Below are 16755 nucleotides of genomic sequence, written 5' to 3'. Positions count from 1 at the left end.
ATTTTTCGCTAGTTCACTTTATTTCTAATCTGATAGTGATTATTAGTTATAAAAAATAATTTAGTACCATTTTTTTTTCTTTTTTCGGATAATCATAAAATTACTATCGGTTTACAGAAAATATTCAAATTGTTTGCAAATTATGAATAAATCAAAAAAATTGTGAATATTTTTGAACTTTTTGCTAGTTCACTTTATTTCTAGTCTGATAGTGATAATTAGTTATAAAAAAAAATTTAGTAACATTTTTTTTCTTTTTTCGGATAATCATAAAATTACTATCGGTTTGCAGAAAATATTTAAATCGTTTGGCAAATTATGAATAAATAAAAAAATTGTTAATATTTTTGACCTTTTTGCTAGATCACTTTATTTCTAGTCTGATAGTGATAATTAGTTATAAAAAAAAAATTAGTAACATTTTTTTTCTTTTTTCGGATAATCATAAAATTACTATCGGTTTGCAGAAATATTTAAATCGTTTGCAAATTATGAATAAATAAAAAAAATTGTTAATATTTTGACCTTTTTGCTAGATCACTTTATTTCTAGTCTGATAGTGATAATTAGGTATAAAAAAAATTTAGTAACATTTTTTTTCTTTTTTCGGATAATCATAAAATTACTATCGGTTTGCAGAAAATATTTAAATCGTTTGCAAATTATGAATAAATAAAAAAATTGTTAATATTTTTGACCTTTGTGCTAGATCACTTTATTTCTAGTCTGATAGTGATAATTAGTTATAAAAAAAAATTTAGTAACATTTTTTTCCTTTTTTCGGATAATCATAAAACTACTATCGGTTTGCAGAAAATATTCAAATTGCTTGCAAATTATGAATAAATAAGAAAAATTGTGAATATTTTTGACCTTTTTGCTAGATCACTTTATAATTTAGTACCACTTTTTTTTTCTTTTTTCGGATGATCATAAAATTGCTATCTGGTGGTTCTTGATTAAGAATTTTTTCAAGAACTGAAGTGTTCGGGTAACATGCTTGTTAATTAATTGGACATTATGAATTCATCTAGTTCCTAATCGATAATCGATTTGTATCTAATTTGGTCCTAAGGTTTCCTTTACTAAACCGTAAACTAAACTAAACTAATCGGTAAATTGTTGGGGACACGTTTTGACGATTAAGATAGTTATCTTTGGAAGATAATCAACGGTTGCTTCCTCGATTTAGACTAATGTAATTATAATATATACATACTTATATATATATATATATATATATATATATATATATATATATAATAAATTCTATATGGGGAACTCTATACTGTTCAAGGTACTCTATCATAAAAATCAACTAAAGTAAAAACTCTTTTATCCGAACCAATTTATATGACCAAATATTTTAGACCAAATAGAACTTATTACCTACTTATTACATGATTACCAAATACATGATGTAAACAAATTATTTTCACCTAAGTACCTAAATATTTTATTCCCGAATTAAAGTTTATTAATGCTTATTTATATTTAATGATAAATTAATTATGATAAGAAAATATGTATGTAAATACATAAGTAAGTGATAATTTTTTAATAAACATTGATTTTCGTTGATATTTATGTATTTGTTGTTTTTAATAAATATATTACATTATACTTTACACATTCGATTATCCGGATTTTTGATTATCCGGATGCCTGTCAATAACAATTAGTCTGGTTAAACGAGTTTTCACTGTATTTGAAAAATATATTTTTTCAAAATAAATATTAGACACTTTGTGTGTCTATTTCTTTAAACTTAGACACTTGAAATTTTAAATAATTAGTAGTTTCGTCATTTTAAAGTTTAAAGTTTTTCACTTTTTTCTTTTCAGTATAAGTCTTTTTCATTTTCTCGTAACATTTTTTAAAATATATAGGACTTGTTTTATACCATTTACGTGGCACTTATATTTTTTACAAATTTCAGATATTTGTTTACTTTTTACGAGATATGAAGCTTTTTTTTTAAATTTTACATCATACAATTTTTTTTATATTTACATACATTTTTTAATTTTTGGGAAGCACAAGACCTTCAGTACGAAGCTCAGAACATTTGTTAATTTATCTATTTTTATATTTTTATTTAGATATTTGTAGTGGAAAAAAAAAAATTATATTTAAAGTTTTGAATTTAAAGATATATCTCCTTATAAATAAAGTTTTAAATTATTAGTTATGATAAATTTATTTTAATTTCCAGAGTGCATGCAAATTTTATTTGAATATCAATGCTGTTCAAAAGAACTTTTACTGAATCAGCAAAATGGAAGTGCCAAATTTCATTCATATATATATATATATATATATATATATATATATATATATGTGTGTGTGTAATCAGATTTGCAACTTTGTGTAAATTCTTATTAAGCAAAAAATTGATCTCAAGTTGAAAAATGTAGTCAGCATCGTTATTTGATATTCTAAAAATTGCTGATATATAATTATATATATATATATATATATATATATATATATATATATGTATAAAATTTTTTCATTAGATACTATTTCCCAAAACTTATTATATTTCGCATACAAATACAAGAATCCAATGTCTTAAATGCTGAAATTCGTTTTACCCAAATAAAATAATGTAATTATAAAACTTAAGTATTTTTGGTAATTATGTATTTACAAAAATATTTTACCATTTATTGGTTTCCTATAAAATCATCTAAAAAATCTGAAAACATTTTAATTAAATTTTGGCGACAAATAAAAAAGTATAAAGATTAAAATATTAAGTTTAGGTAAGACTATTTGGGTTTAGATTTAGATTTTCTAGTTCAATCATAAACTATTTTATTATCTTCTGATGATGACACATACTTAGTGTCGAAACTTGCAAAATAAGTAGAATTTGTATTTTATTCTGCAACATTTGAAATGACGTCATTTTTTTACTATATTTTGAAATTGACATTTTTAAATTGCAATATTTTCAAATTGATATTTTAGGTATTCAATATTTTTTTCACTAAAGTTTTGGATATTTTGAATACTCGACATTTTTAAATTGAAGTTTCGACGTTTCGAAGCTCCCAAATTTTGATTTATTTATGTTTGTCTTTCTATATTTTGAATTTGACAATTTTAAGTTGCAATATTTCTAAATTGACATGAAAGTTTTGACTGAAATTTTGAATAATTCATATTTTTAAGTTGAAATTTCGACATTTTGAACTACTACATTCTGCAAGTAGCAACTACATTTTTTTATTCACACCGAGCGCCAATAAAAACTAGTGGTGTATGACATCGTGCCTTAAGGCAAATTGCTGAACCTCCCGCACCGTAATGAAATATTCGAGAAATTTTAAACGTTTTCAAATATATTATTACTGTAACTTTCATTACTTTTGCTATCTTGTTTGTTATATCTGAGCAAATCAAATGTAAATCATAAATAAATCAATTTATATCCAGAACATTAACAATCGTCATTTCATTTCGAATTCAATTTCAAAAAAATTTGAAAGTTGCCTAATTTACACAAAAATGAAAAAGTGCTTCCGTATAGTCACAGTCTATACAGCATTTGCAAACAATTCTATGCGACATTTTCACTTATACTGTGCTTAGCTTGGCAACATTTTCACATTTTTCAATAGTTTTCACAAAATTGGAAAAGTGCTCCAGTACATAACCAGTCTAAACGCACTTGGGTAAACATTTGTACCAGAGTGGCGCTTAGACTATGCTTATCCTGGGTAATTTTTTGAATTTTCAAACCAAAATTACAAAAATATTTTTTGAAAAAAAAAATAAATACATTTTTTTAAAAAAGCAATTATTTTGTTGGAAAAAGCAGAAAGTTCTTTGAATCATTTAAATTGGACGCTTAGTTCTCTCAAAAACTACCATTTTTAGCACATTTAGCTCTGTATCTTCGGAATCGCTGGGCCTACCTTTGTCAAAACCTAATCACCACTTCTCCTCGTCATTACAAACTGAATGTTTTTTGGATCATACAAATCGGGTAATCCGTTTTCTCAAAAACTCGATTTCTATTTTCTGCACTCTTTGCTCCATATCTCCGTAACGGCTGAACGTGCCTTTGCCAAAAACTAATCAGCATATCTCCCTATTAATAGGAATCGAATGTTTTTTAAACCATTCAAACCGGTTAATCCGTGCGGCCAAAAATGTGGACGAAAAAATGCGGACATACAAAACACACACACAAACATGCATTTTTTCTTAGGTATGCCAGTAAAATGTTCAGAAACCTTCAAAACGTCGAAAAATGCAAAAATATTCATTTTCGATTTTCGGCCCATTACAATAACTTACCCTACGGGAAGTTAATAATAACAAACTCATTATAAAAATAAATTTTGATTTACAGTTTCACTTATATGAAACACATGACTACTGCCATTAATATAATTATCCATTGTCTTATATTAATTTATAAATTATAATTCAAGATCCGCTGCCTACATTCATAAATTGCATGATCTCTATTTTCGATCTGTGTGTCTTTCTGTTTTCGATCTTGATTAATTCTCAAGATCTTTCTTATTAGAATACATATATACTTTCACCTGTTGACCGTGAAATCTACTAACTTTTGTAATAAGATTATCTTAGTAATAGAATCGATACTGAATAAATTACATCGATTCGATACGGTGGTGATCGACCTACATATCCATACAGGGAATTGGTAAAATTTAAAAAAATAAATATTTTAATTAGTTGATTATAATAAATCGATAGTGGGTATGCAAATCTAATAATGCAGAAATGACAAATCTGATATAAATTAGGGTGGTCCTTAACGTGGACATTTTCGAATTTTCTTGCTCCCAGGGGCTCAAATGGTTCCAAATTAATAAAAAACAATTTTCTGGAAGTTCTAGCTCTTAACATTAACGTTTAGATAATTCAACCAAAGTTAAATTTGACTAAGTTTAAAAATGCGAAATCAAGTTTAAAATTTTAAAACTTCAAAATTTTTAACGACAAAAATGATAGCTGCAAAAGTCAGAATGGCATACTTCAAAATATTAAAACTTCAAAATATTTTATTCAAAATGTAGCAATAACTAGAATTTAGAAGTTTGAAAATGTAGTAATTTCAATTAAAAATGTCTAATATTCAAAATATCGAAAACTTTAAATGGAGACATATTAAATCTCTTAAATGTCAATCTGAAAATATCAATTTCGAACGCCGCAAATTAAAAATATCAGTTTAATTATATAACAAGACGAAAATAACTATCAAACTTTTTGGACGAAAATTTATATCAAACTTTTGGAGCTTAGAAACGCCGAAACTTCAAATTAAAAATGTCGAATATTTACAATATCCAAAACTTCAAAGGGAGAAATATTGAACCTCTAAAGTATCAATTTAAAAATATTGCAACTTAAATATATCAATTTTAAAATATAGTAAGAAAAAAGTACGTTATGTCAAAATTGAGAAGCTTCAATATGTCAAAACATTCTCCAGAATATGTCGAATATTCAAAATATTAAATCTTCAAGGGAAGAATATTGAAAATTTAAAATGTCAATTTTGAAATAGAGTAAAAGATGTTGTAATGTCAAAATTTCGAAGCTTCAAAACGTCGAATCCAAAACTTAAATATGTCTAAACTTAAAGTTGAAAAAGTCGAAAATTCAGAATATCGAAACTTCAGAAAAAGAAATATTGAAACTTTAAAATGTCAATTTTAAAAATATGCATTTTTTAAAATACCAATTTGAAACTTTGCAACTTGAAAATGTCAATTTCAAAATATAGTAGAAAAATATGACGTTATGTCAAAATTTCGGAGTTTCAAAATGTCGAAACTTTAATTTAAATATGCCGAAACTTCAAGTTAAAAAAGTCAAAAATTCAGAATATCAAAACATCAAAAGAAGACTTATTGACTCTTCGAAATGTCAGTTTTAAAAATTTGCATTTTTTAAAATGTCAATTTGAAACTTTGCAAGTTGAAAATGTCAATTTGAAAATATAGTAGAAAAATATGATGTTATGTCAAAATTTCGGAGTTTCAAAATGTCGAAACTTTAATTTAAATATGTCAAAATTTTAAGTTGAAAAAGTCTAAAATTCAGAATATCAAAACTTCAAAAAAAGAAATATTGAAACTTTAAAATGTCAATTTTAAAAATATTAAAATTTTAAAATGCCAATTTGAAGTTTTGCAACTTGAGAATGTGAATTTCAAAATATAGTAGAAAAATATGACGTTATGTCAAATTTTGGAGTTTTAAAATGTCGAAACTTCAACATAAAAATGTCGAATATTCAAAACATATAAAACTTCAAGGAAAAAATATTGAAACTTTAAAATGCCAATTTAAAAATATTGCAACTTGAAAACATTGATTTTAAAATAAAGCTAGAAAAATGACGTTATGTCAAAATTTATGTCAAAAATATTGAAACTTCAAAATGTCTCATTTAAAAATATTGAAACTTTATAATTTTGAACGCCGAACATTGAAAATGTCAATTTCTAAATATAAAAGTTTCTCAAAGTTTTGTAAGTTCGTAAAGTCGTAACTTCAAATAATGGAACTTTGGAATTTAACTCCAAAAGTCCTAACAAGAAAATGTTGAATATTCCATATAAAACTTTAAAATGTTAATTTCAACATGTAGCTTCAATATTGAATCATCAAAATTAAAACACTTTCAAAAATTTTAACCAGAATAAGTCGATACTTTAAAATATTAAAATTTTGATGTGTCTGAACTTCAAAAGATCGAAACTTTAATCTAAAACTGTCGATTGTTAAAAATATCGAAATTCCCAAATATTAGAGCTAAAAAAGTATAAAATATATAATGCCTTAATATTGCAACATCTAAATGATTATTTTAAAATGTAGCAACTGTAATAGTAAAATTTCAAAATAGATAATTAAGTCAAAATGGTGGAAAAATCAAACTTTTGAAATGCCAAAAAGTTGATACATAAATATAATAGATAAAGTTTAACTGGAAAGTGCAAAATAAACTTGAAAATTTAAAAATGTCTAAATATTGTATGTCTACTTAATGTCAAGAAAGTCAACACTTTGGATCGTTGAAACTCTAAATTGAAAATGTCGTTTATTCAAAATATATAAATATCAAAATGTGTATTTTAAATATCATAAATATATTGATTCTCAATATAATGCATCCTTTAAATGTTATAATCAAAAAAACATATTTTTGATTTATTTTACATAGCAAACTATATATAAATGACACAATTTCAGAACTTCAACTACAAAAAATCGAAAATGTTCCAAATCAATTTAACAACTGAAACTTTATATCGACTGCAACCTGAAAATATCAAACTCCAAAAAAAACAAAAAAGAAATATCTTCCAGTTTTTTTATCTAAATATTAGGTTGTCAAATATCTCCCTTCCGCTTTTTTGCTCTTGGTTACATACAAAAAGGCGGAAGGGAGATATTTGACAACATTTGAGCGTTTTCGATTCACAAAAAAAACCAAACTATTCTAAAATTATCAAGAAAATGAATTCAGTCAAATACTGCTCTAAATTACACTAAATTTGCGGATAAATTACAGAATATTCGAGCAAAAATTTATTTTGTATATAAAATTCAAAAACCGGTTAAAACCGGTTTTTTAGTAAAATTAAAATTCGAAAACCGGTTTTTTGAAATGTCGGTTTTTGTATAAACCCTAATGGGTACAGAACAACGTCTGCCGGGTCATCTAGTGTTATAATAAAAATGACGAAAATACGAAAATCAATTTAACAACCAAAACTTTATATTGCCGTTATTGAAAAATGCAACAAAACTTTAACTTTAAAATATCAAACACCAAAAAAAACAAAAATAACTCCTAGATATTTTATCTAAAGATTTGAGCGCTTTCAATTCACCAAAAACCAAACTATTCTAAAACTATCAACTTATCACCTTTAGGACTAACTCAATTACCAAATATCGATGAACAAGAAGTGTCGCAAATTCGTGGAAATGAGACACAAGTGTTTTTGACGCTGTCAAATTGAAAAAGATGTTGTGCTTCGTGCAAAGGTATCCGTCGAATTCGCATTTTGCGTCAAACGAAGACAATCTGACGCCAAATGACGCCGGCGGAGGAGGAGGCGGCGTCAAACAGCCGCAGCCGAACAACATTGGCGGATCGCTCCGTTTGAAAGAGATCGCCAAGGAAAAGTTCTTGAGGAAATCAAAGTAAGGGTAAATGGGTAAATGATATATGAACTAGCTGTAAGTGGAATTCTGTCTTAAGGCAATTAGGGCATCGTGCCTTAAGGCAAATTGCTCGAACTTCCAGTACCAAAAATTATTATTTTTTTAAAATCGATTGACATTTTTGAAAAAAAATTACTTCGAAAAAATAAGATTTTTGAGAAACTATAAATTGGACAAAAAATTACTTTTTTTGAAAAAAAAATTTTTTTTTTAAAAAAATTTTTTAAAAAAATTTTTTTTTTTCATTTTTATTTTTTCTTTAAGAAAAATGTTTTCTTTATTTTGACATATTTTGGAAGATCTGAACTTGTTTTTCAGAGCAATCGTACTGCTTTAACTGCATAGAGACGAAATATAAAACGCGTAAGCGCGGCGTCGCTGTCTAACGGGTAAACATTGATACGGAACCCATAGGAAAATAAACAAAATTTATACTTATTGTTAAAATCTCTATAAAATATCTGAAAATTTGATGTGCATATGTCTAATGATCATTTTTGACCGCCAAATGGCATTTTTTTTACTTTTTTCGTTATATCTCCGAAACCGCTAGACCTGCCTTTATGAAAATATGACCAATTCTTTATCTTGTCAATACAAGTAAAATGTTTTTTGAATTATTAAAATCGGACGCTCCGTTCTCTTAAAAACTGAGTTACCGTTTTCGGCACTTTTTGCCCCGTATCTCCGGAACGGCTAGACCTGCCTTTGCCAAAAACTAATCAGCACGTCTCCTTATCAATACGAATCGAATGTTTTTTGAATTATTCAAACCGGTTGATCCGTGTTCCCGAAATCGTCGACGAAAATTTGTATCCGCACATACATACACACACGCACACACACACACACACACACATACATCCATTTTTTCTAAGGTATGCCAAAATATTCAGAAACCTCTAAAACGTAAAGATATATAAAAATTTTCATTTTCGATTTTTTTGCGATTACTATTACTTACCCTACGGAAAGTTAATTAGGTGTAAGTGGTAACAATAAGTTTAAGATTACACTGGAGTGTTTTATCTCTAATTAGGCAAGAATCCATCTATTTTGTTTTAAGTTTCAGAGTTTTTACACGTACATTTGCTCTAATCTTCTTCTATATATATAAAAATAAGTCGGGTTTTCCTTCCTGACGAAATAACTCCAGAACGCACGAACCGATTTCGACAATTTTGCATTCGTTGGAAAGGTCTCGGGCTCCGCAAGGTTTATAGCTAAGAAAATTAGTTGTGCATGACATCGTGCCCTAATGCAAATTGCTGGAACTTCACGCACCGTAATTAAAAATTCGAGTAATGACATTAGTGAGAATTATCAGAATTATGCTTGGCTAAGTCAACGAGCAATTCCCGCCGCAAAGAATAATAATGTACACGCACTGAATTTCACCATTCAATAAAAATTGCTGGCGATTTGGTGACATACCAATGATTCCGACTGGTCTTCCGTTTGACTTCAAACGATTGCAATTTCCAGTTCGCAAGGCCAATAGCTTAGTGTTTGCGGGATAAATTTCAAATAGATTATTTATAAAATCATTGTTTTTCACATGGGCAGTTATACGTTGCCTGTTCACGAGTTGGAAAACCATCCGCTTTGTTTGTGTTAACGTCAGACCAAAAAACAAAAAATATGGTTTACCAAAGAGCACTTCAATGAAACGGATTATTTGCGGATTCACTTTCATTTACTTAGAGAAGTTCAACTAAAAACTCTTCATTTTTGTAATCGAAATAAATTCATTACTGTTGTGTAATAAAATCAAATTTTTCCTTTTCAAATATAAAACAAACAAAAAAATTCTTCATCTTTCTCACGAAACCATCTGGTGGCGAAACGGAGTTCGTCGGGTTTGCTAGTAATTATATATTGTTGAATTTGTTTCTATTTCCCAGAAATTATTGAGTATGGATCTCAATTACTTCCATTACACATATATTCTTGTAGTTTATGTATTACTTTATAAATACTTTATTATCAAGAAATCGCAATTTTGAGAAGATGAATTTATATAGTTCAGGAAGGATTTCTACATAATCGATTATTAGTTCGGAATCAGAAAGACCATTTGAATTCGGAGATAAAATTGAAATTAATTGAGTACAAATGTCACACACTCCTTTTGAAATTCTGGAAAATTCCTCAGTAAATAAAGACGTTGCATTGTTAACCACCGCTATGCAAATTTGTAACTTCCCGAAGTTTATGTTTTCATCAAAAAATCCGATTCGCTAATTTCATGTTTTCTCGACGTTTCAAGCCATTCTGAATCGAATGAGACCAGCATTTGGAAAAAGTATGTGTGTGTGTGTATGTGTGTGCGTGTATGAGAACGAATTTTTTGCCGTAAATCGACATTTTCTCAAAAATGACTGGACCGATTTCAAAAATTTAAAAGCCACTCGATGTATCTCGATGAGGACTATTGTTTGTCAGTTTTGTGCGACGATCAGCCAAGTGGTTTCTTCGTAAATAGCAGAAAAGTGAAAAATTTTTCGTCCACGTTTTAGCCCGCAATTCTGAATCGATTTTGAAAATTAAAAAACCGTTCGAAAGATATTGGTTGGGAATCGTGCTGATTAGTCTTTGGTAAAGATCGGCCGGGCCGTTTTCTTGTAATAAAGTTTTAAAAAAAAAACTTGGACGATTTTTATGATTATTTTTTTGACGGTAGGTACCATAGCCTTCTAGATCATACTAAAATATAACGGCCCTACGACAACTTGTTTAGCTTTAAAAATTCATCAAAGTTTGCAAAAATGAGTATCGTTCTTTTGGCATTTATCAAAATTAGAACTTTCATCGACGTTTGCTCAGAAACGCCTGAACCGATTTCAGATATTCAAAAACCATTTGATGTATCTCAATGAGGACTATCGTTTGTCAGTTATGTGAGACGATCTGCCTAATAGTTTCTTCGCAATTTGAAAAAAAGTGTTAAACCTTTCGTCCACATTTAAGCTCATCCTACCGAACTGATTTTAAAAAATCAAAAACTGTTCGAAAGATATTAGTTGGGAATGATGCTGATTAGTTTTAGGTGAAAATTACCGAGCCGTTTTCTTGTAATTAACTATTGAAAAAAAAATTCAAGCGGATTTTTATGGAATTTTTTTTGGCGATATATATCATGGTCTTATAGAACTTACTGAAATATTAATGCCTTACGACAAGTAGTTTAATTTTAAAAATTCATCAAAGTTTGAGAAAATAAGTAGTTATTTTGACATTTGTTAAAATTAAAATTAGATGATTTACCTGGTATAACGATAAATGCTTGGTCTTAATGGACATACTAAACAATTAAAGTCCTACAAAAACTGGCTCAATTATTAAAATTATTGATTTTTGAAAATTTGCTTTTAAAAAATACTCCGACCGGGTTGTCGTGTTCGATTTTCAATAATGTGTAATAAATCCACTTCGAATACTTTTAACTACTCATAAATTAAATTATCTATCATGAATTAAGTCGATTATTTACACAAATCGGGAAGTTTGTGTAACTTGCCTCAAGGCTAAATACCAATACCAACTAGTTATTTGTTGGATTGCAAAATCGAAGCAAATTACATATTTCATTTCAAGATAAGGTGAGTGGTGCAATAAAAGAAACGTCTTGGCCGATAATAGGTCTATTAATTTGATTCGCAATCACTTGCACTTATCTATATAGTTGTTAGTAAATTTCCACAAGCGATGATAAATATCTCGATATAGTTTTACAAATATATATATATATATATATATATATATATATATATATATGTATATATATATATATATATATATATATATATGTATATTAGGGTGGTCCTTAAAATGGTCATTTTCGAATTTCCTTGCTCCCAGGGGCTCAAATGGTTTCAAATAGATAAAAAACAATTCTCTGAAAGTTTTAGCTCTTAATATTAACGTTTAGATAGAGCGCAATTCAATCAAAGTTTGTATGGAAAGAGCATGGAAAAAATTTTGAAAATTTAAAAAAAATGTGTTAGGTATAACTTAGCGACAAATGAATGAGTTTTATTAATTCATTTGTTCGCTAAGTTACATCTAAAAAACATTTTTACAATTTTTGAAAATTTTTCCATGCTATTTCCATACAAAACTTTGATTGAATTGCGCTCTATCTAAACGTTAATATTAAGAGCTAAAACTTTCAGAGAATTGTTTTTTATCAATTTGGAACCATTTGAGCCCCTGGGAGCAAGGAAATTCGAAAATGACCATTTTAAGGACCACCCTAATATATATATATATATATATATATATATATATATATATAAATGAATTATCGAGTTCATAGACCTAATGCGACCGCTTCGAGTCTCAACTGTTGGGAATAAATATTTATTATCGTGCCTGTTTATATGATTTAATAACATTTATGTGATAAACAGTGACATGGAGAATGAAGTAAAAATAATTATTTTTGTAGACCATTTGTTTTTTATTAGATTAGATTAGACTAGACTTCAGAGACCCGTTACGATATTATGACATACATTGATTAGAAAAAATATAGCAAAAAATATTATAGAGAAATAAAAGAGATAGAGAGTGAATTATATATTTTCTGTGAGTGTGTATGTCATTGTACTCGTACTAAACGGCTTGTCCAATTTTGGTAAAAAAAATTGAGTTTGTCTAAAGGGATCCTAGAATGGTATTGAATCAAAAGAAACTAGTGGTGCGCATGGCATCGTGCCTTGAGGCAAGTTGCTGGAACTTCCCGTACAGGAATGAAATATTCGAAAAATTTTAAACGTTTTCAAATATATTATTACAATAACTGCAACTTTCATTATTTTTGCTATCTTGTCATATCTGAGCAAATCAAACGTAAATCATAAATAAATCAATTTATCTCCAGAACATTAACAATCGTCATTTCATTTCGAATTCAATTAAAAAAAAAGTTGGCTAATTTACACAAAATTGAAAAAGTGCTCCGAATAGTTACAGTCTAAACGCACTTGCAAATAATTCTATGCGGCATTTCCACTTATACTGTGCTTAGCTTGGCGGCATTTTCACATTTTTCAATAGTTTTCACAAAATTGGAAAAGTAAGCTCCGGTAAATAAACAATCTAAACGCACATGGGTAAACATTTGCACCAGAGTGCCGCGTAGACTGTGCTTAGCCTGGGTGATTTTTTGAATTTTTAATCCAAAATTACAAAAATATTTTTTGAAAAAAAATATAAACAATTTTTTTTCATAAGCAATTATTTTGTTGAAACAAGCAGAAAGTTCTTTGAATCATTTAAATCGGACGCTTAGTTCTTTCAAAAACTGCCATTTTTTAGCATTTAGCTCTGCATCTCCAAAGCCGCTGGGCCTACTTTTGCCAAAAACTAATAACCACTTTTCCCCCTCATTACGAACGAATGTTTTTTGGATCATACAAATCGGATGATCCGTTCTCTCAAAAACTCGATTTCTATTTTCTGAACTCTTTGCTTCATATCTCCGTAACTGCTGGACCTGTCTTTGCCAAAAACTAATCAGCACATCTCCCTATCAATAGGAATCGAATGTTTTTTAAACCATTCAAATCGGTTGATCCGTGCGCCCGAAAACGTGGACGAAAAATTGTATCCACACACATATAGATCAATTTTTTCTAAAAATAAGGCATGCCAAAATGTTCAGAAACCTTCAAAACGTCGAGAAATGCAAAAATTTTCATTTTCGATTTCGACCCATTACTATAACTACCCTACGGGAAGTTAATTATTCGGGAAGGCAGTAGGAAAAAATTAGTGTATTTTATGTTCTGATTAAAAGGAATGATTTAAAGAAAAGTTTAAAAAAATTTGTTAATTTCATTTTCCATAAGAGGCCTACGTGTCGTCATATTTTGCAAGGTAATACATTGACACTCTTTATCAGCCATCATGATGATTTACTAAAAATAATAAAATAATAAAATTTATAAACATTTGGTGACGTGCGTAACCTCACGTGTTATCTTATGTGTAAGTTTTGTTGAACTTTCATAAATTTGCGATTGAGGTGACACTAAATTTATATGGCGTGATTTATACTTATATAAAATATTATTTAAAATTAAAATTATTTTTTTTAAATTTTTGGCTCTTTATTATCCCCCACTAAATATATCACAAGTCGAAACGTATGTACTTCAATATTCAAAATATATTTTACAAAAAATCCTCCGAACTATTTTTTCCAAACGTGATAATTTGTTGTTAATATACGATTATGTTTCGTGTAGTTATATTGGAATTTCTCATGTAATTTCGGTTTTGGTGATAAATTCGTGACAAATGTATTAATTTTGTTTAACAAAATCGCTTGATGTATGTCGCATGATGTCGTTTTGCAGTTTGCTTATCATTTAGCGACAGAAATTGCGCTAGAAAATTTCTGTTACCAAGTGGAACTTGGGATAGAAATATTAGTCCTCATTTTTTAGCCTTATTAGCTAAGACAATCACCAAAATGTATCCTTGTTACAAACCGATAGTAAAAATAGTAGATAGTCAAATAGGAACACGAAACGTCTGCAAAAGTTTGCTTATTTAGATAAGGCATTTACTAATATTTATCAAATTATGAAAATTGTATCTTTACATTACAAGTAGGCCTTGAAAGTGTTATACAATTTCTTTTATATATTAACAATTTAGATAAATATATGTTTTCGTTTTGAATAAAATAGTGTTGCCACATCATCATAAAAATGTCCCACATAACGCAATGAATCACTTTGCAGAAAAAATCGTTCAAATAGAAATTCCCATGAGTCTCTATTGTTAGAGATACTTGTGCGAAATTTTTGTACCGTTCTGCAAATTTCACGACACGACAAAAGGCATATATATATATATATATATATATATATATATATATATATATATATATATTATAATATCTTAAGCAAACATGAATCGTGGTACAATATAGATTTTTATTTGGGCCCAATGTTGTTTTGCAAATATTGGCTTGTCCACATTGTCCCATATGAGCTATACATTAGTAAACAAACTACAAAATCAACGAATAAATGTGATTTAAATAATATAATTTTAATCCTAATGAAAATTTGTATGTGTAATTTTTTTTAAATGTTTAAAATTAATTCACATATAATCGTATTATCCTACACTATTTTTAGGAGAAGTATTCTCTAGTCCCAATATCACTTTTTCATAATTTAAAAATAGAAGCAAATTGATAGTACACACAAATAACACTCGCTGTTGTTTACACTTTTACTAAAAAAAACTACGAAAACATATTTAGAATAGAATTCAAAATTTATAAAAAATCTATGAATAAGTTTCTGATGATTCAATAAAATTTAATATACTTATTTACATCACAAATGTGAAATAATTTATGCAACTTATTCTTTATTTCTTGTTTGTGGTTAAAAACTTAAAACTTTTAAAAGTTCTGAATGATGACACACATTCGAAACGTCCGGAGTTGATATTTTTAAAGTATTTATTGATTTTTAACTTCCCGTAGGGTAGTTATAGTAATGGGCCGAAAATCGAAAATGAAAATTTTTGCATTTCTCGACGTTTTGAAGGTTTCTGAACATTTTTAAAGGGCATACCTTAGAAAAAATAGATGTGTGTGTGTTCGTTTTGTATGTCCGCGTTTTCGGGCGCACGGATCAACCGATTTGAATGGTTTAAAAACATTCGTGGTCTATAGCATTGTGCATTAAGGCAAATTCCTGGAATTTCCCGTACCAAATATAATTTTTTTTTTAAAACTGTTACAATTTTTTAAAAGCTTTTAAAAAAAATGATTTTTGAGAATTTAGACATTTTTGAAAAAAAAATGTTTTTTTTTTTAACAAACGATTTTTTTATATATTAAAATATTTTAAAATTATTGAACTTTTTTTAAAGCAAAGAGAGAAAATACAGAATCGCAAAAATTGATACTTTCTATTAAAATTCTTATAAAATATCTGATAATTTGATATGCATATGTCTAATGATCATTTTTGACCGCCAGATGGCACTTTTTTCACTAGATCTCCAAAACCGCTAGACCTGCCTTCATGAAAATTTGATCAGTTCTTCATCTTGTTAATACAAGTAAAATGTTTTTTGAATTATTCAAATCGGACGCTCCGTTCTCTTAAAACTGAGTTACCGTTTTGGCACTTTTTGTCACATATCTTCGGAACGGCTAGACCTGCCTTTGCCAAAAACTATTCAGCACGTCTCCTTATCAATACAAATCGAATGTTTTTTGAATTATTCAAATCGTTTCATCTGTGTTCCCGAAATCGTCGACGAAAATTTGTATCCGCACATACATACACACACACACATACACATACATCCATTTTTTCTAAGGTATGCAAAAATGTTCAGAAACCTCTGAAACGTAAAGATATATAAAAATTTTCATTTTCGATTTTTTGCGATTACTATAATTTTTCCAGCCCTGAGTAACCTAGTATAATTTGGCCAAAAATCCAATAATAAAACCAAGTATCTCACTATTATTATTAATTT

At 28.0% G+C, this 16755-nt stretch overlaps 1 protein-coding gene across 1 annotated transcript in view; it reads left to right on the top strand.

Moving 5' to 3' along the window:
• Positions 1 to 8023: 8023 nt before the first annotated feature.
• LOC113367749 overlaps positions 8024 to 16755 on the top strand; it is a 27158-nt gene continuing 18426 nt past the window's right edge. Inside the window, exon 1 of the mRNA XM_026609328.1 lies at positions 8024 to 8211. Coding sequence (XP_026465113.1) covers positions 8033 to 8211 — 179 coding nt within the window. The 5' untranslated portion in view covers positions 8024 to 8032. The remainder of the gene's footprint in view (positions 8212 to 16755) is intronic.

The sequence above is a fragment of the Ctenocephalides felis genome, unplaced genomic scaffold (genome assembly GCF_003426905.1).
Source record: "Ctenocephalides felis isolate EL2017-DRISC unplaced genomic scaffold, ASM342690v1 CF-g0.4_SCAFFOLD_01170, whole genome shotgun sequence".
NCBI lineage: Eukaryota > Metazoa > Arthropoda > Insecta > Siphonaptera > Pulicidae > Ctenocephalides > Ctenocephalides felis.
The sequence above is the reverse complement of the archived record's forward strand: the minus strand, read 5'-3'. Positions and strand labels throughout refer to the sequence as shown.